Raw genomic sequence first — 26147 nt, 5'->3', positions numbered from 1 at the left:
TAGCTGACTTACAATGATGTGTGTTTATGTAACCCTTACTACTAAATACGTTCAATGAATGATTTAAAATTGGCTAATTTTTTCAGATTTTTTATTTCAACACGCCAATTTTGATGGCTCTGCCGCTAAGATTCGCAAATCCGCGAATAAATAAAAATATTCAAACGTATCTAGGCCTATGCAGCACCAGAACTCTGCAAATGACCTTTTTAACGTTGTTGCTCATCGAATCTCCATCTCACTGGCAGCTCAGTCCTTACAATCCTTCCTTCTGCAAGGTGGCGCTCTATGATTTGGTTTTACTTTGAACGCTGCTATGGCTGACTGTTACTGGCTGCTGAAAAGATTAATTTCAAAAGTGCCATTATTCGCGAACGTACATAAGGCCATGGCTTGGGTTTTTTTTTAAATCCACAAACTAATGAATTACTAAATATCATGGATGAAACGTATGCTCACTGGCTGGAATCAGCATTCTGCGCACTGCCTGCTAGTCAGTTAAGATTATTTCAGTCGGTGTTGTAAAACACCAACATTACGTTTCAGAGTATGATTGCTGAACTAATATTTACGAATGTAACTGCATTTGGTGCTACATTGCGCTTTCTACACCGGTTGAACTTATCTCTTTCTTTAAACCGCCTGCTTACCATATAGCACTGGCCTCTCTAACCCTAATCTTTGAATAAGCAGTTAAACTATCAATCTCATCTCCCGGAAGGTCAATTTCTGTTATGTACTCTATGGACATCACAAGCATTCGTAACTTTAGCTAGCATCATGATTTGTGCTGTCTGTTGATATGTTGTCTGCTTAATGGGGCGGTCATGCAAGCTACAATGAAGAACAAAGCCCAACAGTTCCAACAAGCGTAGCTAAGTTAGTGGAAGCAGTACAGCCTGCAAATCTATCAAAGTAAATAGCAAAGAAGACAATCTGATTTAGTGAAACAGGCGTTCGGCTACAGTCATTAAACATAAGTAATTTAGATTTTTATTTTTTTTCTCACTTAGCAATTTCTATCAGAGCATCTTCGAATGGAACGGAATTTTAAAAGTGAATGGGAATTAAATAAGTAAAGGCGCATAAAGAAAATCAGATTACATAAAATAAATTGTGTTCTTGTAGATTTAATTTCGCACTAAGTGGTTGGGTTTAGAAGCATTGGTTATAATTCACAGTAAAGAACATAAATTAAAAATGATTTCAATTAATGCCAGCTATTAACGATTGTAATTGCAAAGATATGAAACCATGAAGGCCTGAGCTTCTGGTTAAAACGTATATATGCATTTTTGTCCCTCCATATGAAAAAGTTTGAAGAATCTGCCATAATGAAATCTTTAAAAGCTGTTCGTAATGATGTCTAATTATATAGATATATTTAAAATTCTATGACTTTCAAAAATAATGTAATATTTATCAACGCGGTTCCATAAACAAATGTGTCCAAAAGGACACATTATTCTTTCGCTAACTTCCTGTGAAGTCAGGCGGTTATCTTTACACGACGCATCAATTAAATGTCCAGCGTTAATATTTATGTCGGGAGAGTAATCTTTTCCTCTCTAATATTTTATGGCTGCTATTGCAAGCTCTGAAAAGTTAATTTAAAATATTATTATATAGTGATCCAAAATTTTGGTTTTATAAATTTAGGTATGAATACTAATTACGCAATAAGCTAATATCAGCAGGGATGCTTTCATCCATCATTTTTATATCTCTAAAGGCACTTTTCTGATGGTTTAATAGAGACAATTCCAGCAACGTAAAAATATGTGTATTATATATATATATATAAATATAGATATATATCACTCCCTGCTTCCTTGATTATTTTATTCTGTGACGTGCAATAATTTGCCGTATGAATAAAAATACTGAATGCAATGCATTGGATTTTGGAATCTTTAATATTGTACGAAATGTTATGGAACAGTTTGTAAACTAGGTTTTACATACGAATGCATCTTTCATAAATATCGAATATCTGTAACACGTAATACCGGTAATTTACGTACATGCGGATAAATATGGAGATTGGGAATATATACATAAATTTATCGCAACTGCGAAGGCAATGATGAGATAAATTTCTTATTTTGCTTCAATATCAAGTCTTACATAAAACAAAGTTACATTTTAACACGGAGTTCCAAGCTTGCACTACGATTTTTTTGACATAACAAGCAACACTTTGAACACTTCACTACTCCGACTGGACTTTGGGACGAAAGGTTTGCACTGGATACAAAAAGCACATTAATAACAATAGTATCTGCTAGCTTTCTGATGCTCAGTTGAGACTGAAATACAAAGTAATTCACATTTTGGTACACATCGACTATAGTAACTTTTTTTTGCCATCCATAAACAAATAATTGCATTTTTCCAACCGTCGCCCAGATATGCAAATACCACGTTGACAAATCCCCTGTGATATGCCTATTTACAAGGTTCAAACATTAGACTTTTAAACTAGTAATTCTATATTTACAAAAAGGAGAAAAGGCCGCTGCCATAGAACACATGCAATTTCAGAGCTTTATCAGTTCTTTCTTTAAACCTAGCACTAGGCAATGGTTAGAGAAATAGCATCGTCCTACATGCATTTTAAAATTCGCTACTATGGAACCTTTCAAAGGTTTTGGTTTCTTCCTTTTTATTCCTCTCGGCGTCTATTGGCAGCTTTTTTTTTGTCTTTGATTCCTCGCGATCGTAACTTTGGAGTCTTTTCTGAAAAGTTTTTTTTTGTATGTTTTTGTATTTTTTGATGTATGTTTGCTTAAACGTACCATTCGTTAAAGTTCGATGAAAGCGTGCTGTGGTTGGATGTGTGGTGGACTGCAGACGATGTTGGGGACATTGAACTGTTGGTCTGGTTTTCTGTTGTCGGCGACACGATGGTGGGGGGTGTTGAGGATTCGTAGCCAGAACTTGCCGCAGGAGAAGGCTGTGATCCTTGAGAGGATGCTTCGTGGACCTACAAAAACCATCCACCATGTAAGACTAAGACAGCTACAGCGTTTGTGTAAAGCTTTGTTATAAATTTATAAAGTATATATATATATATGCACAATATACAGCTTAACATGATAAGGCATTTCAAAAATTCCAACTCGTTTTTAAAAAAAAAAATCTGTTGTAATATTCCAAAGTTGCTAAGTAAACAAAGTAACAAAAAAAAATGTCCGATATAATTTTTCATGAACATGAAAACTGTTATAACTGTGAACGATGTTTAGATTTGACTTATGATGGAATAAATATATATTGACCATACAAGGTTATAAAAGGGATGGTATCTCTTTAATTTAATATGCACAGTGTTGAAGCTGTCAGCTATTCAAGATGACCATTCAATTTCCTTATACCCTATCAAAACGCATTCTACTTATTTAACGCGACTATAAATGTTTCGCAATCCAAACTGATATTTGCTTTTTTTTTATTTACCTTCATGTGTTTTCGTAGAGAGCTGGGATGAGTGTAGGACTTGTCACACATTTTGCAGAGGTACGGCTTGTCAGAAGTGTGCACGTGCATGTGCTTTTTGCGATCGCTGCTGTTAGCAAAACGCCTGTCGCACCCCTCGAACTCACACTTGAATGGCTTCTCGCCTATCAACGATGACAATTTTTATTAAGACAATTTTAGCTCTTTTGAAATTCACTATTTAGATAGGTATACACCTTAATATAACCCTCATTACGATCTTACAGCTAAGAAAAGCAGCCATCGTGAAAACAAGCACTCATTTTGGAATACCCTCCCGCAGGAATCTGCAAACATGCCTCACAAACCCTAGAAAACTGCAGCGGATTTTTAAAAAAAAAATGTGATGCACACAGCTCGGAATTTTATGAAGAATGAGAGTTAATTAATAAATGTTGATTCTTTGCTTAATTTGTGATATCGTCAGTGGCTGGTTGTACGATGTTGCAGCTGCCGTGGCGGCCTCACAAGAATATATGAATGCTTATTGCCCTTTTAAAATTGCAGTGGTACGTTGAATAAAGTTGAAAATATGTAACAGAACCGTTTTAGGTTTCTTTCTTATTTGTAATATCGTCCCTCCCTGAAACCAGCGTGCAAACATTGCCACTACGATGAACTAATGCAGCCCTTGTAACGCAAACGCTGAAATAGCGTTTAAAAAAGATCACGGAAATGATTATTTGCTAATTCCATTAACATTTTCGCTTTAATTAAACTGTTTCCAATTCTGTTTATCTAGAGTAAGAGTTAGTGGACATCTCATGCAGTGAAGTGAATTGTTACTAAGTGCCCCTGGAGGTTTTATAGTCGAGAAAGTGTTAAACCTCGACTTTGCAAAATCTTTACAACTACCTAACCATTATGTGTCATTAACATCGACATTGTTGTCGAGTGCTATTTTCTCCACAATCGCACATTGTGAACCAAGTTTTAACAAGATTGTAAGCCATGGAGAGCCCAAAATGTATGTAAAGGCATACATATATTGTACACACACACACGCACACACACATATATGTATATATATAAAGCAGTATACACACAAATATATACGCATAAATATATTTAAATATATGCGCCCGCGTATACAAAACTTAACATTGCAGTTATATATACACGCACTTGCATACATATATAGATAGATATAAATATGCAAACATGGCATAAGGCAAAAAAATAGGAACCGAGGAACAAAAATAGATACTCCAATTGCTGCTTGTGAATTTCTAACGAAACTAAGCAAACCAGCAACAGTGGGTATTTTCCTCTTCAGATACAATTAAGCTTAGTAATAATTTAATTAAAAATAAACCCTTATCACAATAGGTTTGTTGCTCAAGTATTTTCCGTCAATGCTAGAATCATTAAGCACAGCATTTATTGTCCTTGCAGAACTGCACAGAATCTAATATAATTCTACATATTTAAAAGAACGGCGCCCACACCAAAATACAGAGCACAGGGAGTTCAGGGAAATCAAAATACTTAAACATGCTAATTTCATTCTGACATAAATATTTATCTGCACACGCATCTACAACAAGTCTACTAAATAAATGCTTGGAGTGTCCCATTTATTTTTTTTTTAAATTAAAGTATGATTGAAACGGCTATAAATGCTTCGTAGTATTTCATTCTCTCTAAATACATTCACCATACCTGTGTGAGTTCTTTTGTGGATCTTGAGATTTTCTGATCTGGCAAAAACTTTGCCACATCCAGGGAACGGACAGGGGAATGGTTTCTCGCCAGTGTGGACTCTGATGTGATTTACAAGTTTATATTTGGCTTTGAAAGGCTTTCCCTCTCTTGAACAGTCTTCCCAGAAACAGATATGGTTCGACTGTTCTGGTCCCCCAACGTGTTCCACTGTTACATGAGTAACCAGTTCGTGCATCGTGCTAAAAGTTTTGTTGCAGGATTTTTTAGGATTCGTCAACTGTTCGGGCTCTACCCATTTACATATGAGCTCTTGTTTAATGGGCTGCCTCATATAACGAAAGAAGGCCCCGGCCCCATGGTGGGCCGCCATGTTCATGTTCATGGGGCCATAGCTGTGCAGCTGGGTCGAGGCGTAGTGGTCCGATCTGGGACTAGTGACCTGGCTGTATTGGTCTGCTCTGCCATACATGTCCCCAGAAAAGCCTAAGCGCATTTGGCCGTTCATTACATGTGCATTGGGAGAAGCGTGGGTCGTCGCCTGCTCGTGAAGACCCGGGAAGAGTAGGTGCCCCGCAGCGTCAGTATGTCCATGGGGTCCCGCAAAACTGCCCGCAGCCGCCGCCGAAGCGAACAGGCTGTGCCCGGCGCTGGCTGCCGCCGCTTCCCCAAAGCCCCGATTGCGAAACAGAAAGTCCCGGGTCGAGTTGAACGCTGCGCTGCTGTACGAACTCACATGGCTGGGATGGTGACCTAGAGCTGCGGCGTAGCCCGGAGCCTGCGACGTGAAGGCAGTTTGACCCGATGCGAGATCGTGAGTGCTGGGGCTGATTTTAAAAGCACCCATCCCGTCAGCGAAAGGATTTATCCCCAGCCCCACTTCTCGATCGTTGACATCGCCTGTTGAGTGATGTCGGGATGATCCGAAGGTAGTCACTCCAAGAGTAGGATATTGAGGTCCAGCGTCCAGAAGCATCGTCTGGCGATGGGGGTAGAGAAGGAATAATGATATAAATGTTTTTTTTTAAAAAAAAAGCTACAGACAATTCACAACGAAACTTGCTTAATATAAAATAGTCTCTGAGTCTGTTTGAAGGACTTGCAAAAACTCTTTTTTTTCCTCTCTCCCCTTTTCTCTCTCTTCAGCGTGTGGGAATTTGCTGGAGATATTTCCCCCTCTGCAAACGCAAATCATGCAATATTGTCTTTTGCGGTTTATCTTCCTGGGGAGAAACTTTCACCTCATCAGCCGGGCGGTGAGCTCGAGAATGATAGCGGCAATCATTCCTGCAGATAAATGAATTGAAAAGACAACACCATCCCCTTGATGAATGGGAGTTGGGGGAGGAGTCACGTGGCGCTAGGCGTCCGTGCCCATTGGTCAAGCCCGTGCTGCCCCGTTGCGCCCCGCCGCCAATCACCGGCGCCCGCCGTTGGTCCCGCCGCCTAATTGGCCCGCTCGCCTCATCAATCCCAGGTATTGTGCGCGCATGACAGTCGCTCCTGATAAATCATTGTCGAGCCCAGATTTTCTTTCTTTTTCTCGCCTCTTTTTTTTTATATATATAATATGGAAAGAGGAGGGGGGAAAGGGGGTGGGGGCGGGGGGAAAGAGAGAACTGAAGAAAAACTCTTGTCTTCTTCGACTTCACAAATCAGTCACCCCCTTGTCAGACTGTTTGAAATTCGTTAATGTGCCACAACTCCAGACGAGAAAAAAAAGCGGGCGGCTTCCTTTGTTGTTCAGTAGCTTTTTGATCGCCGGTGAAAATTCACTTACCCAGATGAGTGAGCAAAAAGAGAAAGAACACTCTTTTGAATTGGGTTAGGAAAATGCATATGTTTGGATTCAGTACAAACATACAACACTTGGTTGTTTTCGAGACGAAACCCTTGATTAACCTGTCTTTCCCCATGTAAAAGGCGATTGAAAACATCTTGCTTGGGCCTTTTTTTTTCTATAGTGACACTGAATTGCCCTATACATATCTATAGGTTCTCAAACAATTGCCAGAATAGCTGCAAGTAAGGATTTCCCCCTTTTTTAAAAAAAAAAGGTTTGGTGCTCTTTTCATTGATTACGAACAAAGAAAGCGAAAATGGTTTATGAACACTGTCAGCCAAGAAAAATGTAGCTTCTTTCCACCTCATGTTTTAGTTTATTTCTTGCCATTCACAACCCCAAATTTGCTAAAGTCCATCTTCTGTGTTTCTGCAAAGTAATTTAATTATTTACGTGAGGCCAACGGTTTGCATATTCATTAAGTCTAATTATATTCTAGTAATAGAAACGTAAAAAGCCAACAAAGAATCGGAATCGTTCAATTTACCTTTTGTTCGCCACTTCAATGAGTTTCCTTGAAGCTAAATCTGTGTGTTAAAGTCTTACTTTATAACAAAGAAGCCTTACCGCATCCTTTAATAATTATCTCCGTTAGCAGACCATCACTTTTGAAGGACACTGTTTGAAATAGTTGCCTGGTTTCCTGCCCCCTCTCTTCTCGCTCAGCTTTTTCTTATCGAACAACACACTTACACGAACAATTGGGCTTGCTCACTTTTTGACTAATACTTTTTTAAAGGTTTTCACACAAAGGTACAACAGGTTAACTTAAAACAGGTTAAAATATTATTCGTGCGGGAGTAATGGCGTAAGTGAAAACCCCGACGGTTTACATGACTTCCTTCGGACCTTCCACGGCAGTGTAGTTCCAGTTATATTTTACAGCAGCGCTTTTCTTCAAGGAATCACGTTTAACATTAAATGTTAGAAAGCTGCGGGACAGTCTTCACGTTTGGAGCGTTGTAGCAGCAAAGGATTTAGAATGAGTGACTCTTGTGTGCATGTTCCCAGTTTACGACGATTTGAGGCTGTGCATAGTTTGCTGATGAGTATGAAGGCGGCATGGTTGTTTAGTAGAGAATTCCAAGTGTAAATTTTAGGTGCTTTAATGATTTAGAATTGTCTTATGCGAGGGTGTCTGTCGCAGTTAAACTGACCCTCACGATGCAATAGACCCCGCGCTTATTTTGCACTTAATGAAATGTTGTTTTTCTGCTTAAGTCGTGCATCTGCACCCTAAGAATTAAATGGAATGCGATATTGCCTTGCTGAGTGAGTACAATAGCTAACATCATAGCATTGCTTTAAATGATGCAATATGCTGAAAGCATGGATATTAAAATCACAGCAGTCTAGTAGCAGAAGCAGGAGTAATTTGATTCAAAAAGATTTACTGCTCATTGAAAGAGTGTGCACATTCTAAAGGGACACTTTAAGAGTTTGAAAAGTAAACGTTTCCCAAAGCATTATCTTTGGGCTACATCTCCAAATATATAAAGAATGGCTGATTTTAAAACTTGTGGGATGGTGGAAGTTATCAAGTGGGATTTGCGGCGCTCTCCGCAGGAAACGCAGGCTGCTTGAGTTCAAAGCCACATGCACCGACGTGACATATAAGCCATTAAAATATCATCCTGACGGCTCATTTCTGCTTCATCATACATTCCCTAACTGCTTCCAGAAACCTTGAAAAGGCGAAATGAAGAATGACTACCTAGTCAAAGCTACAAAGTAGATTTTTTTTAAACTTCGAAGTTACCTGAATTAAAAGATCGAAGACATCTTCTTCAACAGGTGGAGGACGGTAAGTGAGGCACGTGTATTCGACTGACTTTTACTAAACGACTCCTGACCTCTGAATTTCCATCATCTTTCATGTAAATGCAATTGACTAAAAAGAGAATAGAGATATCAGTCAGATTTTTTGTTTCCTCAGAATAGCCCTTGTCAGGGGCCATCATGTTGTAATAAAAGCAAATCTAGGTGCGAATGGCTCTGAATTATGCATTTCCATTCGAATGCACTTGTGTGTACCGATATTTTCCCTCGGATTGTTTTCAGTCGATGGATAGCAAAAGCATTTAGTTGTTCTGTGAAGGGAGGGTGGGGGGAACATTTGCCTCGGGGTTGAAGTGTTAGTTTACAAAAGGAATTGTTTTTACTTGATTTAAAATTCTGGCTATTTTCATTGAGCCTAATTTAAATTTTAAATTTGATTTCAATCTTGAAACGAAGTTAATCATTCAATCGTTTATTTGCGACCAACAGATACGTTGCTGTCGTTAAAGTGCAGCTTTACTTGCATGTGCACTTGCACCTAACATAGTTTTTTTTTATGCGCGAATGTATGTCTGAGTGTAGGTGGAATCTCTTCAAAAAGTGAGCTGAGCAACGCGTGTCCTTTATCCGCGTTCTCTTGAGAAGCAAACGCTTTCGAATATTGAGGTAATGAATTGGTGGTTGCGTCCACGCTCCCCTTAAACACATATTCCCATTAATGGAATGCCATTTAAGTCAATTCAATTGTAATGCAAAAAATATCTTGCAAATTTGTTCCTGATGACTGACCCCCACCACCGCATGTTTAATTGATATCTTTTTTTTTGGACCTGGTTTCTCTCATTGTTTGAGATGTACGAACACTAAATGTCACTGTATAGTTAGGATTATCTGCACATCGTTTCAGCACGTTAGGTAGCGTTTCGCCTATCGTATTTATCACGATTAAAACTGATTCCAATCAAGCTAGTCAGTTGGCTTTTGCGCACAAGAGTAGCTCTGAAGTCCCCGACTTTTGAAATACCATATCTTTTGACCCCTGACCCGTGACCGACCACATGTGCCAGAGCCACACAATGCCACATAATGCATACCTTCGAAAATATTAGCTGCGTTGAAAGTAAGACGTCGTTGACTAAACTGGAAAACAATAACTCAATATATAAGTGCTCTTTATTTGGACCAGGGAACGGAATGCAATTTTTCTGCTATTAAATCTATTCGCTAGTTAGATACGTCGGGATTCCGGTGTTGGGTGCTTCAGTGATTTGTTTCTTTCTTTCGTGTTGTGTGTGTGTGTGTTTTAACTTTCTTATTATTCTTGCAGCCGAGATTGTGTATCATTTTTACACGTGTATTGAAACAAATCTTCATCAAAGCAAGCCCAAAATTTAGCTCGTATTCAAGAGATGCCTAGGCAAACTCAAAAATCAGCTCCGCTCGGTTAGTTAGTTAAAATAGCGCCCAAAGCCAAGCATTTAAACATTTTATTATAGTTCCGATTAGGCAGGCACTCACGCTTCTAGCATTTTGTTTCAAGTTGCTCATGGCTTTGAATTAAAATTCCAACTGCCAGGGGTTTGTCGTAGAAACTTTGGGCGGGGGGAGTGGGGGAAGTTTGAAGGTCACCCTTGCCTTTACCCACTAACCGCCTGCCTGCCTTCAGATCCGTGCATCACATCACCGTTAGAGATGTGATTGATACTTTGAACGATTTGTTATACAGAGCTATTTCCATTTTCTGGAATTAGTGCCAATATGTGTGTATGTGTTTAGCATAGGAGAGAGATTATCTATACGATATTCTCACGTAAATTTCGCGTTACAAACTTTACAGGTCTTTTACACCACGTATCAGGGCTGTCCCGAGATTGAAATGAAACATTCTGATACTAATTCCTTTATCTTCTTTTTGCTGAATTTATTCCCGGGCTATAGATGGCTTAAGGATTGCGTGAAAGGTTCAAAGCCAGAGATTTCCAACTTTTTTGGGAAGGACGAACTTTTTTTTTCCATGTGTCATTTTTCGGATGTGGACAACTGTGGAACAGTAAGCCTGAGAGGCAATGCCATTGGAAATGCGCGTGTTTTTGTTGAAATATATACCTTCTACCCATTAAAAAAAAAACCCAGAAAAACAAGCTATCGTAAAATCCGACAGGACACAATTTTTTTCACATTGTATGTGAAAATTCATCAGATTTTCTGGGTTCTGTAGGTGAGGGACGAGTTCGTGAGGACTTTCCAGCGTCAAACAATCAGCAGCTGTATTTATGTTTAATATTAAGGACACAGATCTAAAGCAAGACCTGAAACGTCACAAGTATATTCTGCAGATAACATGGTGTTGGGCCAAGTGGGAAAAAATGTGTAAAAAAATATGGCTAAAAAATTAGAGGCAATGCCTATTATAGCGGTTTATAGATCAATAATTTATTGTGGAAAAATACGTTCACACAGTAAGCCTTGTGGTTAGTATTGCTAGATGTATCTTACATATAAGCAGCCCTTCAGTTCTTCAACAAGACAAAATGTCACCCCATTAGATTTAGCCAGGTATCCACTACTACGCTATGCTACGTTCTTGATTTGGAGAAATTGAAACCAGAAACAAAAACTAATCGTGTTACTTTGTTAATCTTATTAGTTATTTAAAAAAAAAACATATGTACCCGTAAAGGACCCACCCACCGACTTTCAACTTTTGCATTATTGAACTCGCTTGATCTATCTGTCTAGTAATTCGGTTATCCGGCTATTTATTCATCTGCATCATTGTACCAAAAAAGTTATTACGATTGCACTTTTTTTTGTAGGTTGTCAAACATCCCATTGTGTGGCTGGCCTGTCTGAGGTAGGTGTAATATAATGCAATGGAAGATACTCGGAATAAAGTGCATACCCTTCCAAAATTACACTCTAGGTGAAAGATTACACTATAATGGGTATTTTACAGGTCTAAGCATTAGTTTGAACAGCTACAGGTGACAAACACACATGCACACACACACATACATGTTTCAAAATAGAGTTACTTCGGCACAGTTTTGTTGAAATTTCTTTCATTGACATAGTTTATTTAAAAATGAGACTGCCAGTCCCTGATTTTTTTTTCAGAATTGTTTAACACACTATGTATACGATAAAATCCAGACATCATCAGTTCTAATACAAGTGCGACGTTTAACATCATCGAATTTTTAACTTGCAGCTAAATGCAAAATACAAATTATACCCACTGAAATATAGGCCTGCATGCAACTGAAGGAGATGTTCATAGCAATGGAATTCCCGCAACTATGTTTAAAACCACTCTCTCACTAAATAACTAATGGTCTGCTTTAGATTTTACCATGACATTATTACACTCTCAATATACACAGAGAAACCAAAAGTTGCAATTTGTTCAGTTGGTAAGTTATTAGCATATAGATTTATATTATCTTCTGAATAAACATGAATACGGAAATGTTTAAAAGCAATCCTTGCCTGATGAGACTATCAATATAATAAACACTTACCTATGGAATTAGGATCAAGCATTTAAAAAGGCAGTGGGTCCTCTCTTAACTCGTGGTTTTCAATCTCCAGTCTCTATCCTTGTCACTTACAGTGTTTTATGTGGTCACATACTGTACAAATTAGTGACAGTACATCCCACAAGCAGCTGTTTGCTGTAGTTCAATGTTCTCTGCGTGGCAGTACTAGAATTAATATTTGACGACCATCGCATTGTAACAACAACCTTCGACCCAATGTGTTTGGACTGCCACATTATTCTATGACACTTGCATTCTTTAATTCATTTACGGACGATTTGAGTGTAATGAAAGTTGGACGCGTATTTGGATCAATTTAAGACTGAGACTTTGATCTCCTTGATGGGTTTATGGCCTCTTATAAGTATCAAGGTTACAGGTATCTACATTTCAATGTTTAATCACAGCCACATAGAGTCGGACCGTAACAGAAAAACTTTCCAAAATTAGAAATTGTTTGCCAACGATAGAGAGGTAATGTATAGATATAGAAGTTACCAGAAATATATTTGTCGATTTGTTGTAGCCAAAACTAATTGCTTGTGAAGAAAAAAACTGACAGGAGGATGACCACAACTTTGAAAGTGACGATATTTCCTCATAATTGTTATGTATTTACATAGTAGGAAAAAACGCACAACTTGTGGACCCACATAAAGCTACCATAACATTAATATTCCTGACAATGCTAAAATGGATATCGCTTAAATTTATATCCCTTAAATTTATAGATTCACAATTGGGTGTTTTTAAAAATTGGTCTGTGATTATAAAATATTTAAAACATTATTCACAAATATGTGCTTGCATTAGTTACACAAATAAAATCTGCGAAATTTAAATAGTGCCGCTTATTAGTGTAACCATTCTGCATTGATTTAATCGTAAATTGTATCGAATAAATTGTGCAAGTTATTTCATTTCTAGTTCCTTTCCTTAGCTCTTTTGAGAGTTCCAGCCATACACTGGTTATAGGTGAACTAGACCATGATGGCTATCTTCGCGATCAGCACAACAGGTAAATGAACTAGTCATGTGTATGCGTTTCTGAAATAGACATTATGCCTGAAATCTCTCAATATTCTATACAACTTAGGATCTATGTGCAGTAAGTTTACGTCGTGGCTTTATTGAAGGTATAAATAGTGATCGTAAGCGAATATATATATATATATATGTATATATGGATATATACAGGGTTCCCAGTATTCTAACTTGTTATCACATCCTAACTTCCTTCGATGGGGGAACTGTAGCGCACAGTGAAAGAAATGCTTCTTTCCGTCTAGACATTTATGGCTGTGGATAACGACTATACTGCCTTGATACAGGTTCCTTAGCTTTTCACTGTTTCAATTGTTATTACAAATGCATAATATCATTTCTCTTATTTTAAAGTTGGTGTTTGCAATATTGCATGAGTGCAAAGCAAATATAATGTCGTTACTGAAATATTGCTCAGGCAAAACAAAACAATGAAATCAATCGGTGTTGCTTGGCGAATTCTTTCAATAATGCCTTTACCCAACCAACAGTCTAACAGTTATGGGTACGTAAAATTAACATCGTGAGTTATTGGTGGGAGGGGTCTCTATGCGGCATTCTATATAGGACAAGTATGATTTTAAAGGAAATAATAAATCCTCAATATCGTAAATGCAAAACGTAACCCTGCCTTCAATACTTTAACTTGCACCATACTGATGATGCTTATTAACCGCAGTGTAGCATTCAGTACTGTAGTTCCTTAATCTAGGATAATGTCCTTGTTTTATTGTTGTTTCTTAATAGGGACTCTTTGCATATTTTGCACATAAACGTGCTACAGGGTTTTTTCTTAATCAAAATTCTTTAACTAAATATTTACAAAATGCATATTGATGAAGACAGAAATGTACCGAATTCTAGCTTTTTACTAACCTAAACCACTCACAGCTTGTCTGTGTGGAGTTGTTCCTGGCAATTAGATGAATTATTTTGCAGGTTTCATGTTCTTTTTTTTTTGAATGGTTTAATGGGGAAATGATTACCGTTCCCCAGAAATGTAGTTGGGTCACGGTATTTGTTGACACCAGAAGTCCGAGATTCTCAGATTAAACATTATGACTTAAACTGCAAACATGTACAACCCCATACATATGCAACCAAGCCAAATTAATCTGGAGTAAAAATGAAGTATTTCCTTGTTCATTACGCTAAACATTTGGTGGGTGGGTTGAAAGGTACAAATATAACGCATGGAATCTTGGGAATCTAAATTACTAGGCTTCTAGCAGTTTTTTTTTCAAATCGAGTTTGTGATTAAAAAGAGCTTATGAAAATATTGCATTAAAACTACGCCAGAACTGAGCTTCGGTAAAGAGAGGGTTTTCCTTAAGCTGCTTTATTTCAACGTACTTTCCAAAAGCAAATTTTACCAGAAAACAATTTAATTTGGAATTTACACTGCTCAATTCTGATTTAACCAAAAGCAAATACCACGCCTATTTGTTGCATTTCTTTTTTTCCCGCCGGGCTTCACTTTACACTAGGGTTTAATCAAAGTTCCTTAGCATCTCTGTTGGATTTCTTTAGTGCTGATCCTGCAGTCTGCAAACCTGGAATTTTGCAATAATTTCCTGTTTATAATGGGGTACAGGAAGCTGTGAACTGCCCGCCATAAGAAGGGTATAATGTCTGCCTCGTGTTATTCTGTGACATCTTAATCACATAGTGAAATATCCTGTCCATAACAAAAGTAGTAGTAACGCGCTAATTTCTGAAGAATTTTGTTTGGAGAGCAACATAAACCATATGTCTCGCAAAAATAAACTTTTCTACACTTTATCAACGTTTACAATCTTTGCAACTAAATTAAACGATAGGCTGGAAGGATCAATTACGTTAAATAAAGAGGTAAACTGAAGGACCTTCATCTCATCTGAACGTTTCTTTCCGGGCACTGTACACATTCTATACTTAACCAAAAGTGCAAAACTCGCTATCTGGTTAAAATATATTGACAATGAACATAAAAAAAAACAGCGTGATCGCAATGTATATTGCACACAAAAAATATTTTCCTTCTCAAAAGCCTGTTATAATGAAATAACCTTCCTGTCCAATCATTATATTTCAACATTGTTAAATAAGATAGGAAAAGTCAGAGGTTCATGTAACGTTATGTTAATAAATGTATAATTGTACAGTATAATAGTATTACGCTCAATTACAGGGTGCAAATCGGATATTTTACAATACTTTTACTTTAGAGTTTCCACTACACTATGTTTAGGTTTTAGAAAACATTTATATATTACAACGTGCATAAGCACTGTGTTCTTTTCTAGGGACCGCCATTCGCGACTGAGAAATTGCTCGAAAGACAACGGATAAACTGACATCAAGGTGGGGGCTTGACCAGGTATGCAGCAGCACAAGTACGAATCCCAGTTTAAGCCTGTAGTGTGAAGCCCTGGAGGCTGAAATACAAACGTGTCAACAATAAGAGATCTACATTACATTCTTCTGTATTACACGTTAAAGCTTTGGGTGGAGGTGGGGGTGGGGGAGGGTGGGGGGAGTAAGGGGGGGGGGTCGGGGGGTGGGGGTTGGAGGGGGGGGGGGGGAGCAGTCTAAATTGTAGTGGTTATTATTTCAGTTTGGGATTCCGAGTGATGGTCTGAGACATACATGATTTGGGCATAAACAGAAAGAAAAATGCCAGCAATTTAAACACTTATTGTAAATAATGTGGAAAATGTAGAGAGTTATGCAGATAGTAATGCAACTTTAATCTAGCCTTCGTTGTACAACATTACATATCCTAAAGCCTTTAATACTCACACTTGAAATTACTACTAAAGGGTGAATATGAGTTAATTACATTTTTGCATTATCTGAATGGCGTGTCTTCAGTTAATTTACGTTTTGGGGGTTGGTGTTTACAAATTCAGCGAACCCTTCATTATATTTAACATACTTGGTATGACTGCAGAGAATTGTTTTGAACAACTGTGTGATTTTTTTTCCCACCGCCGTGCCCCTACACCCACCCCCACGTGCTCTCATTTGATCATACTTTTTTTAAACCATTTTTCTTTCTTGTTCTGAGTGTTTGCCCTGACTCTGGATATATTCCTCGCACGTATAGTATTGCTTACGTCTTTCTGCTTATTTCTCTCCTACCTTAAATTTGCCATTTCTCTCTCCCACCACCACCACCGCCATCCCCCACCCCCACCCACCCCCTCCCCACCATCACCATAAATTTCTGTCCACCCTATTACTCCCACCTCCTTTTCAAAAACCTACCTTTTTTCGCTCTCTCTCTCTCTCTCTTGTTTTGTAGGTCTGCTGTGTGCTAGACTGCAAGCTTCAGCCCTTGTCGCAGATCAGCTTAGGACGGCGGCCTAAATCCACGGATAGCGCAGCACCAGGTTTCCGCTTCCCTTATGCACTCTCGCTGAGCAATCTAAAGGGCTACAACGTATATATCTGAGTTAGTGGCCCGTTCTGCCACCCTCCTCTTCCCTGTACAAAAAAAAAAGCTAAACTACTTTTTTTTAACGTGCCTGGCGAGATGGTTAGACAGACGTACGCACTCAGGGTGAATTAAACGGACGATATGTGCTGAAGACAAGTTACAGTTGCAGACATATATGTTACGAGTGGGGGGGTCGGGGAGGTGGGGGGGGGAGGAGGGATTGCGGCTAGCATTACGTTCTGGTATTAGAGGAAACATATGAAGAAGTGAGGCTGATATATGGAGTGCGGTTCGGTCAAAAAAGCCTCTCACTCATGTGTTTACGTAGACGGAGGCGATCAACTGGCAATCTATCATTGCGCTATCTTTTTCTATGCCTCCCGATAGTGCACTGCAGTTTACTCCTTCCCTCCCCCGGCGCGATTGCGAGTTTCCTATTCACAGATTACAGTGTTGATAGATTTTCGCCGTACGGTATAAATTCGCCTTTGCAAACTGGGTCTTGGAACACGTTTCAAAATTTTTTTTTTCCCCAAAGAAAGACAGCGAAGGCCGATTGTATCCAATGTGATGCAGGCGGTCATTCAAATCTCTTGGCAATCTGTCGAAACATAGTATTGCAACCGAAAAAAAAATCTTACCAAGTTTAAGAAAATAAAAGTATTCCCCCGTCGGCCCCCAACCCCCCCACCCCCCGCCGCCATCCATCCCACATCCCTCTACGAGAACCAAAACTTCCCCGGATTCTGACCTAGCGAATGATTAACCCACGACTGCAGGCAGAACTCAGTAAGTTCGTACTTGCTGAACTAAGTTACATACTCCAGTCTCGGGGAAGGGGTGGGGGGGGGGGGGGGAGAGAAAAAAGTTAACAGATACCCCTGACTGGGGATCCCTTTGATCGTCTGCGCCGCTAAGAACAACCAGCCGTCTGATTTTTGTCCCAAGGAAAAACATACACGCCTGGAAGTCGGCCAGTGTCGGGGAAAGATAAAATCACTAATTTCCCGCCTGAGCATAACAGGCCATAACCTCATTTTCAGCCCGGCGCTGTAACTTTCCTTCTTGCCCATTAAAACTAGGATGCTTGCCTTAGTGGCAGGAGCTGGGGGGTGAATGGATAAAAAGGGGGTGTGCGGGACGCGGCGCAAGATACCGCTAAGTAGATGATGATGTTTGATCGGCTCGGTGGCCGGAGAAACTTTCCAACGCGGCTTTAACTGTACATTTGTTCGTGAAACAAACACTCTAAGCATAACACCTCATAAATTACCAAACTCTGCCGCGATACACACTCTGTTCTCTTTAGGCTGATAGACGGTTCCAAATGAACCCCTTCAAAAAGCGCGAGTGGATGTCGATTAATAAGCAACAGACCCAATTCACTTTCATAATTGAAGGAAACTTTAATATATATATATATAGATATATATATACATGGGTTAATAATTAAGGAATAACCTGCACCAAAACCGTTAAATTCTGCCCCAATTTATCGTTGGTTGATGGATCTTATTCTCTTTCCCCCCTCCCCTCAGCACTCCCAGAAATGAATTACATGATCAAATGTCTATCACAGTGGGGGGAAAACGCTAATTATTCACTCTTTGCGGTTAAAAAATTATCCAGCGCACCTCAACTTTTAAAAGATCCGCATTTTTTTTTGTTATTTAAGCAGAGGTGGCATTGAGCAGCTGAAAATCGCTGTAAAAACGATCATACAAAACAGTTACAGGGTTTTGCTAATAAAATTAGTGTGTTGCAAGAATGCAACAACAACAAAAAAACACATCCTGCAGCCAAAGAAGACTTTTCTCTGTTCTCTCTACCAACAACCTCCCCTCCCCACCCCCCCACCACCCCACCACCACAACCCCAGCGCTTGGTGCAATACGCATGTGCCCTGACTGGGGTCCGTAACTAGCATTGTCAATCATCGGAAACTGACCAATGGGATGCGGTGTTGCTTGCGGAGCTCGACGGGCTGCAAAGCTGTTCATGAATCTCAATTCAGTTTCTCAATGCGTCCTGCTGCTGCTATCCGTCTGCACTCTCTACACCGAATGGCTATCCACGTTGGCAAAGAGCGAGTTTCTAAAGTTCGGTAACTTTAAAAAAAAGTTTTTTTTATTTTCCTGCTGTTAGGCATTATGAGCATGGATGCTTTGGGGAGTCCGATGATGGACCCATCATTCGCCAAACGAAACCCAGCGCTGAGATTAGTAGATTTGGCAGGAGCTCACCACCATCATCATCACCATCCCCCTCAGAGCATGACAGGCTTCCCGGGGCTCAGCGGCCATCCCCACTCAATGGCACACACGAACCCTGGGGAGAATACTGGAGAACCCCGCCTGGGGCCGAGTCCTTTCGGGCCTGAACACATGGGGCACCCTGCAGCCGCCGCTGCGCTTAAACTCAGCCCAACCCATCCCCACCACCATCACCACCATCATCATCACCATCATATGGCAGGCCACGCTGAGGTTGTCTCCAATCCAACGGCAGCTTTTGGCCCAGCGCAGGCGGCAGCAGCAGTCAGTTACTCGGTCTCGCACTCCCACGCCAACTATACTGCCCAGGCTATCTCGGCAGGTCGAGACTTCCTCATCCGCAGAGATTTGACATCCTCAGTAATGCCAGGGCTCACTGATCAATATCCTGGCACAAGTTCTCACCACGGAATGTTTGTATCAACAACAGGTAGCTACCCCGGACACCATGGTCACCCCGAGGCTGGAAGCCACTCTCTATTCCCTGGACTGCATGATCAGGCCTCCCATGCAGCCCCAGCTGGACACCATCTGAACGGACAGTTAAGACTGGGGCTACCTGGAGACATGTACGCCAGGTCTGAGCACTACAGTCAAGTGGCAAGTTCTAGGAGTGATCCCTTTGCCTCTTCCCCTCTACATGGCTACGGTGGCATGAATATTAACATGAACCTAACTGGCCACCACGGTCCAGGTGCTTTCTTTCGCTACATGAGACAACCCATCAAGCAGGAACTGATCTGCAAGTGGACCGAACCGGACCCTGTCACTAAAAAGCCATGCTCAAAAACTTTTAGCACGATGCACGAACTGGTTACTCACGTAACAGTGGAACACGTTGGGGGACCAGAACAGTCGAATCATATTTGTTTCTGGGAAGAGTGTCCAAGAGAGGGAAAGCCTTTCAAAGCCAAATATAAACTTGTAAATCACATCAGAGTCCACACTGGCGAGAAACCATTCCCCTGTCCGTTCCCTGGATGTGGCAAAGTTTTTGCCAGATCAGAAAATCTCAAGATCCACAAAAGAACTCACACAGGTCAGTATTTTCGAAGGATCATTATCATTGTTTTTAACTTCATTTTCGGTACCCGACAGTTAATGACTATGTTTTTGGCCTGTTACCAGTGGGACTTCAATATAAATACCCAGCGAAGCTGGGCTTTATGTGGCTTGGAAAGTAGCCTGATTTTTGCAGCATTTGTATAAATCACACAGCTCCGAGAACTTTGTATGGTTGTGGGGGAAGTAAATAATTTATGATGTTTTAACTGTAAACACTCTTCCGGTTGCAGATAATAAAGCAACCCTGATTCAATTTTTTTACTGAAATTCAAAGTCACTCGCTTTCTTCCTTTCAGCTGCAGTTAAAGATTGTTCCAAAACATGACACTTGGAACTCTGTGGACACTGTTTTGCCGTTAAGTAGATTTCAGTGAAAGCTTTGGCAGATAACTGAGAATTATTAAAGAATGAATTGTATGTTTTGTTCCGTTATTTTTTTTGTTAGAATCCATAAACATAAATCTATTAAGTTCAATCATCATGTGCTGTAACAGTACTACAAGTGTGTGTGTGTGTGCTTCCTAACCTATTTGTTTTTAAAAAAATTCTAAACATGTTAGAGGCCTCAGTCTAATGAAAACAAATGTTCAGGCCTACGTTTTCCGAAAATGTCACTTGCAGAACCATTTGTGAAACTGGGACATGTGTCAAAAACATCTGCTAGTTCCACTTAGCAGCAAGTAAATTGAGTCGATCGAGGCTTATTCAAAGCTGCGTTTGAACTTCCTAAATCAGAATAATCTATAAGTAATGAAACTGCACAGATAAATTTTTCACACTCCCTGGAAAAGCCTCTATTAATTGGGTTTACAGCAGCGGTTCGATACGCCGTGGGCTCGCCCGCTGTATTGTTGTCTGCCTTGTGCGCGGCCTTGCTCGCCTAGAAGACACTGCAGGGAAATTGCCTCCGAATTTCTCCGCAAAAGCCGAACACATTTCAGTTTTATGATCAATTCTGCGGTAGCAAAATACGCTTCTTGGTGGTTTCCTTTAGGTCCCGAGTAGAGTTGGCAGAACGGAGGATTGGGAAGGGGCGGTGGTTGTGGTTGGGGGTGTTGGAGGACTGGGGTGGGGGGGGCGGTGGCGGTGGTGGTGGGAGGTGGGGAGAAAAGGTTCTCAGTAAAATAAGTAGGTACAATTTAATCGGAGGTACTTTTCTGCACCGAAACTTGTAAACTATTCCAAACTGTCCGCGTGCGTTTTATTTTTTTCTGTCTCAACTGTCTCCTGTATTTACTGGTAACGTAACTGTGCCATGTCCGTTGGCTTTTTAATTGAATCGAAGTGCATTTTCAATGTCCATCCTAACAAGGGGAGGTTTGTGGGTCTTTTTATAGGTCTGGTCCTAGTTATATATTCAATTCAAAACATATTTTCCCTTTACTCTGTAACTTAAAGATCGCCGGTAACACTAATAAATTGCAGCATTCGGTTTAAAAAAAAACACGATACATAAAGCACTTTGCAACAGAGATAATATGTGAAATGGATATTTCAAAAATATATCACGTAATGAATGCATTACGTTTAATATTTTTAGATAGTTGATAGCATAAGACACACAATTGTATGTGTGCAGTGGGTGCAGAATAGGCACACTGCGCGTATCTGACACTTGATAGCATTGTCTGTCCTTGCCTAAACAAACTTTCCCAGTACTTCATCGACTTCAGCTCAGCAGTTTAGAGTGATGAGCACTTAATTTGCAAGAACAATTCATTCGACCGGCCGTATTCCTATTTATTTAAAAATACTGTAGTAACCCCTAGAAGAGCCGTGTGTTTAGTTGCGTCGACTGCTTACACGTTCCCATATTTCAGTTAAATAGCATCCTCCATATGTTGCAATTAATCACTGTAAGTGTGATAAATATTGCATTTCTCTTTTAGTTTAAAATTGCACACACTATTGTTACTAAATTCTTAAATAAAAAATAGCAAGTATAGTAATTCTATTAACAAAGTAATTATCTTGTAAAATATTCATGCCGTTTGATTGGCTTCAGTCCTTTATAGGCCAGTTTTATTGAATTGAAATCCCGTCCCTTTTACATTATTTATTTCAACAAGCATGAAAAGATCGCCTCTGGGTAAACAGAGGCTTCAGTAGTTTTGTCACCTCACTTATAAAATATTACCGTACAAAGTCCAAAGCTGGAATTAAACATGCATGTTAAGAGATTGATCAGAACGTGCAACCCGCTTGCGGAGTTTATCACCAGGTAGGCATATTTTTTCTTAAGTTATCGAACGCAAAGTTTAAATTCAATTTCAGGGAGGCTTTCGTCAACTTATTTATTTTAGCCAGGACGAAGCTAACTGGTGAGGTGACACTTAACAAGGATTGGTCGCAGTTAATCTTATATTACTCACTCCTTTATACACAGCATTAATAGTAAAGAAGGAGAATTGTGTAGCCAGGAGGAGTTTAGAACTCTCGGGAATTGTCAGAGCAGACTTCACGCTCCTAGTGTCGGACGCTCCAGACACGGCACAATAACAGTGTTTATGAGTCTGGGCTTCCCCATGGGTCCACTAACTTACTACTAGCTTGTACTACACTAATATCGTTGATTGGCCGTCTCAACCTAGCAAGTGAAGGTCAAATTATTCTAACGGCTTTCTGAACGTTTGGCTAATTACGGTGTAATATTAAATCGACATTTTGAGAGTTCGGTGAAGGGCCTCTATTGTAAAGCACGCAGCTTTTGCATTGCAGCCGCAATATATTGTATTTACCACAGGTATATTGTTTTTAAATAAAATTTAAAATTAATGATATTGCAATGTTTTATTAGAATAATCACCAATGCCCTTTAAAAAAAAATCCCACCCCTGCTAATTCAGAAATCCATTGTAAGTCACTTTGAACAAATGGCTGGTGCTTAGGCCTTGGCATTAAACACAGCTTTAACTTTACTAACAAGGATAAACCATTACGTCACACCATATCTGCAAGAACGTATCTGCAACACAATACTGTAACATGAATGCCTCAAATAGCTAACTTAACGTTTCTTGAAATGTGTGTTAGTGATTAAGTTGCACTTTTAATAGTGGATAATAACTGAATGTTAATAATGAATGATAATACCTTAACGTCTGTGAACTCATCACTCTGCCCCTTGTGGTTTTCTTTTAGGAGAAAAGCCCTTCAAATGCGAGTTTGAAGGCTGTGACAGACGTTTTGCTAACAGCAGCGACAGGAAAAAGCACTCGCATGTGCATACAAGTGACAAGCCCTATAACTGCAAAGTAAGAGGCTGTGATAAATCGTACACGCACCCCAGTTCCCTTCGTAAGCACATGAAGGTCCATTGCAAATCTCCACCTCCCAGTTCGGGCTACGAATCCTCCACCCCTTCGCTGGTATCTCCTTCTTCGGACTCAGGTCGGGACCCCCCGGCTTCAGCCTCCCAGCTTGACCCCATCACATCTTCCCACGCAGCTAACCTGAGCGAATGGTATGTGTGTCAGAGCACAGGAGCAAGCGGTATTCCAACACCTCCAAGTAATTCATCATCACCTGGACCAGGAGAGCACTCTTACAGAAACTCTGACCCCAGAACTATACTCTAACCAGAAAGTTAAGGCCAGTCGGACATGAATCCACTATCATTAAAAAAATATACTAAGTCTTTGTTATGGTGTTAGCAATGCCATTGCTGCACTGGACTTGGGAACTACTTGAGTTTCTGGAGGCCTAGCGCCTAGGGAAATAATGTAATGCACTGGCATACAAAAAATATATAAAAACATGTATTAAAGAGAAAGTATCCCTAATGTAATCGTACACAAGTTGCAGTTTATAGTCAAGAATGCGCGTCTTGAACAATGCAGCATCTCTGTTCACTCACAAGTGCTGCCAACATATAGTATTGTTTTCACAAGATGTTGTGTAAAGAAAATCGTTGTTCCATTTCTCGTTATTACCTTTCATTCTTGTGGAAGAAAAATACACTGTTATATCGATTTGTTAAGTACGTTGCAATTCTTTTTGAAAGCCAGAAAGGCGAAAGAAGATATTCTGTACACCTGATGTGAATAGTAATGAACAAAAGCTTTTGTAGGCCAAAACAAAATGGATACTGTCTCTTTAAAAGCCTGTCTAGCCTTTGACTTTGTTTAAACATTTCTGCAAACTACATTTTCGGTGTTAGACATTTTTGCAGAATAAGTCTGTAAAAACATATAAATATTGGTATTGACAAATGCAGCGTCCATCTGTGTTAAATAATTCGTTCCTTTTTTTTCTGTTTTGTTTTCCTTGAAATAATTTATTTAAAATGTTACAATAAAACACATTTTGTATAAATGACCCAAAGTGTTTTATTACAGGGCGATTAGACAGTGTACATTTTTTTTCTTGGATTATTTTAAATAATTAGTGCGTGTTCTGTAAATTATAGTGTTTTATAACTGGAGGTTTTGACTATGTAGGAGACTTTTCTTTCTGTATTTTTGATCCTGTTTTGATATACATTCGTACTGGTTTGTAATAAATTGATAATATTAGGAATACTGTTTAAAACTTTTAGAAAATGAGCCATTTGTCGTTAATATGCCTGGTAAAACATCGGTTCTGTCTTATCTCCGTGACATATATATATATAACCACTACTAAAGAGCAAGCTCTAACTCATTGGTATAGTTTTTTTTGTAGTCAGGGGCTACAAACATTTAGTACTTTTGATTTATGCTGAACGCACGTTTTCTTTTAAATAAAACGCATTCTCTTTAAACTGTAACATCGGCGAAGCGCGTTTTCCCTTTGTGGAACCTTTAAAAATAGTTGGTGAAAAGTTGTAAGACCGAGGTATTGTTACGGTGAAATCCTACTGTTTAAGCAGAAATCGTTGGAATGTGTGCTGAAACCACATTGTACTTTGCCAATGTACGAATGGACTGTGCATAGTTTATAACTGTATTGTCAGAATTCACAAGTAAATGCGTCTTGTAAAAATAAATTTTGTAAAATAAAATAAAATGGCTGTTTGTTACACTTTACAATGAAAAGCTAAATCACGCAGCTACCCATTGCCTGTTAGACAGATAAAAGGTGGTAACTGATAGATAATGAATAGATAGGTAGTATATAGTCACACAGATATAGACGAACGAGAAACAGAAAGATATATATGTATCACATTGATTTTTTCTGATTAAAATATTACAGAAAACATTTAGTCAACAGAGAATCAATGATACAGCACTTGATAAAGCACTACTGTGCAAAAATAAATTTAGAATCGGTTTATGCAACTATCCCTTTATGGTATACTTGATGGATCAAAGGTCTGAATTTGCCAAAAGTGCTTATGCTTTGGGAATCTCATGAACAGCAAACTTTTTTTTACTCGAATCCAAATAACGATTCATAATTGAAATATGAAATATTTTGCTTTCCTCGCCATTCCTTACACACACGCACTCACACTTACACACACACACACGCACACGCTTACACACACACAGACACACACTAACACACACAGACGCACACTAACACACATACACCCACACAGACACACACTTGCACACACACACAAAAGTAACTAGGGAGTTTAACGTTTAGCATAAGCAGTTCGCGTAGCCTAGCTGTTCTCTCTTCACTTTTTGTGGTATGAGGCCTAGCAAATGGGGATATAACGTATTGCACAGTAAGGGGACTAGGTTGCTATGCAAGATAAATAAAATGGAGTTAATATATTCGTTTTTCCCTCAGAGAAAGCCTAATCTACTATATATTCCAGTAAAGTCTGGACAGCTGTGAAAAGATATTAATAATCCAATCATCTTTTCCCCAGTTTGCTCTGTTGCACCGCCAATGACTAAGGTCGCCTGACTTCCTTCATAGTTTATTAAATAAGTTAGTTTTCTTTCTTTCCTTAATTATGTTTTCCCCGAGACCCGGTGCAGAAAGCATTTGTAGGCCAAAAATAAAAGGAAGCATGGAAAGAAAATTAAAAGCGAGGACAGGCATCTTCAGAAAGACGTGGCATCCATTTCTTACAATGTCCAATT

At 39.4% G+C, this 26147-nt stretch overlaps 2 protein-coding genes across 11 annotated transcripts; one reads left to right on the top strand and one right to left on the bottom strand.

Moving 5' to 3' along the window:
- Positions 1–1897: 1897 nt before the first annotated feature.
- On the bottom strand, positions 1898–23491 carry LOC144693963 (zinc finger protein ZIC 1). Of its 5 annotated transcripts, none has more exons than XM_078564240.1 (5): positions 23218–23491; positions 8763–8894; positions 5161–6139; positions 3460–3623; positions 1898–2986 (listed from the first exon to the last, which is right to left on the bottom strand). In XM_078564240.1, exons 3-5 carry the CDS (start codon positions 6134–6136, stop codon positions 2789–2791), a joined length of 1338 nt encoding a protein of 445 aa, XP_078420366.1. In that variant the 5' UTR covers positions 6137–6139; positions 8763–8894; positions 23218–23491; the 3' UTR covers positions 1898–2788. The 5 variants fall into 5 exon arrangements, with proteins under 5 accessions (XP_078420366.1, XP_078420365.1, XP_078420364.1 ...); XM_078564239.1 differs by lacking the exon at positions 23218–23491 and adding an exon at positions 18735–19692; XM_078564238.1 differs by lacking the exon at positions 23218–23491 and adding an exon at positions 16615–16746.
- Positions 6946–26138, top strand: LOC144693962 (zinc finger protein ZIC 4-like). Of its 6 annotated transcripts, none has more exons than XR_013579627.1 (5): positions 6946–8807; positions 11599–11636; positions 13262–13339; positions 15651–15724; positions 23266–23402. XR_013579627.1 is itself a non-coding variant. In XM_078564234.1 (3 exons), exons 1-3 carry the CDS (start codon positions 18785–18787, stop codon positions 23700–23702), a joined length of 1152 nt encoding a protein of 383 aa, XP_078420360.1. In that variant the 5' UTR covers positions 18770–18784; the 3' UTR covers positions 23703–26138. The 6 variants fall into 6 exon arrangements, 2 of the variants coding, with proteins under 2 accessions (XP_078420360.1, XP_078420359.1); XR_013579629.1 differs by having other exon boundaries at positions 15651–15708; positions 23266–23397; XR_013579628.1 differs by lacking the exon at positions 23266–23402 and adding an exon at positions 16652–17412.
- Positions 26139–26147: the final 9 nt, after the last annotated feature.

This window comes from Cetorhinus maximus, chromosome 19, assembly GCF_964194155.1.
Source record: "Cetorhinus maximus chromosome 19, sCetMax3.hap1.1, whole genome shotgun sequence".
Classification (NCBI taxonomy): Eukaryota; Metazoa; Chordata; class Chondrichthyes; order Lamniformes; family Cetorhinidae; genus Cetorhinus; species Cetorhinus maximus.
Note: the sequence above shows the minus strand (reverse complement) of the source record. Positions and strands in the feature narration are given on the sequence as shown.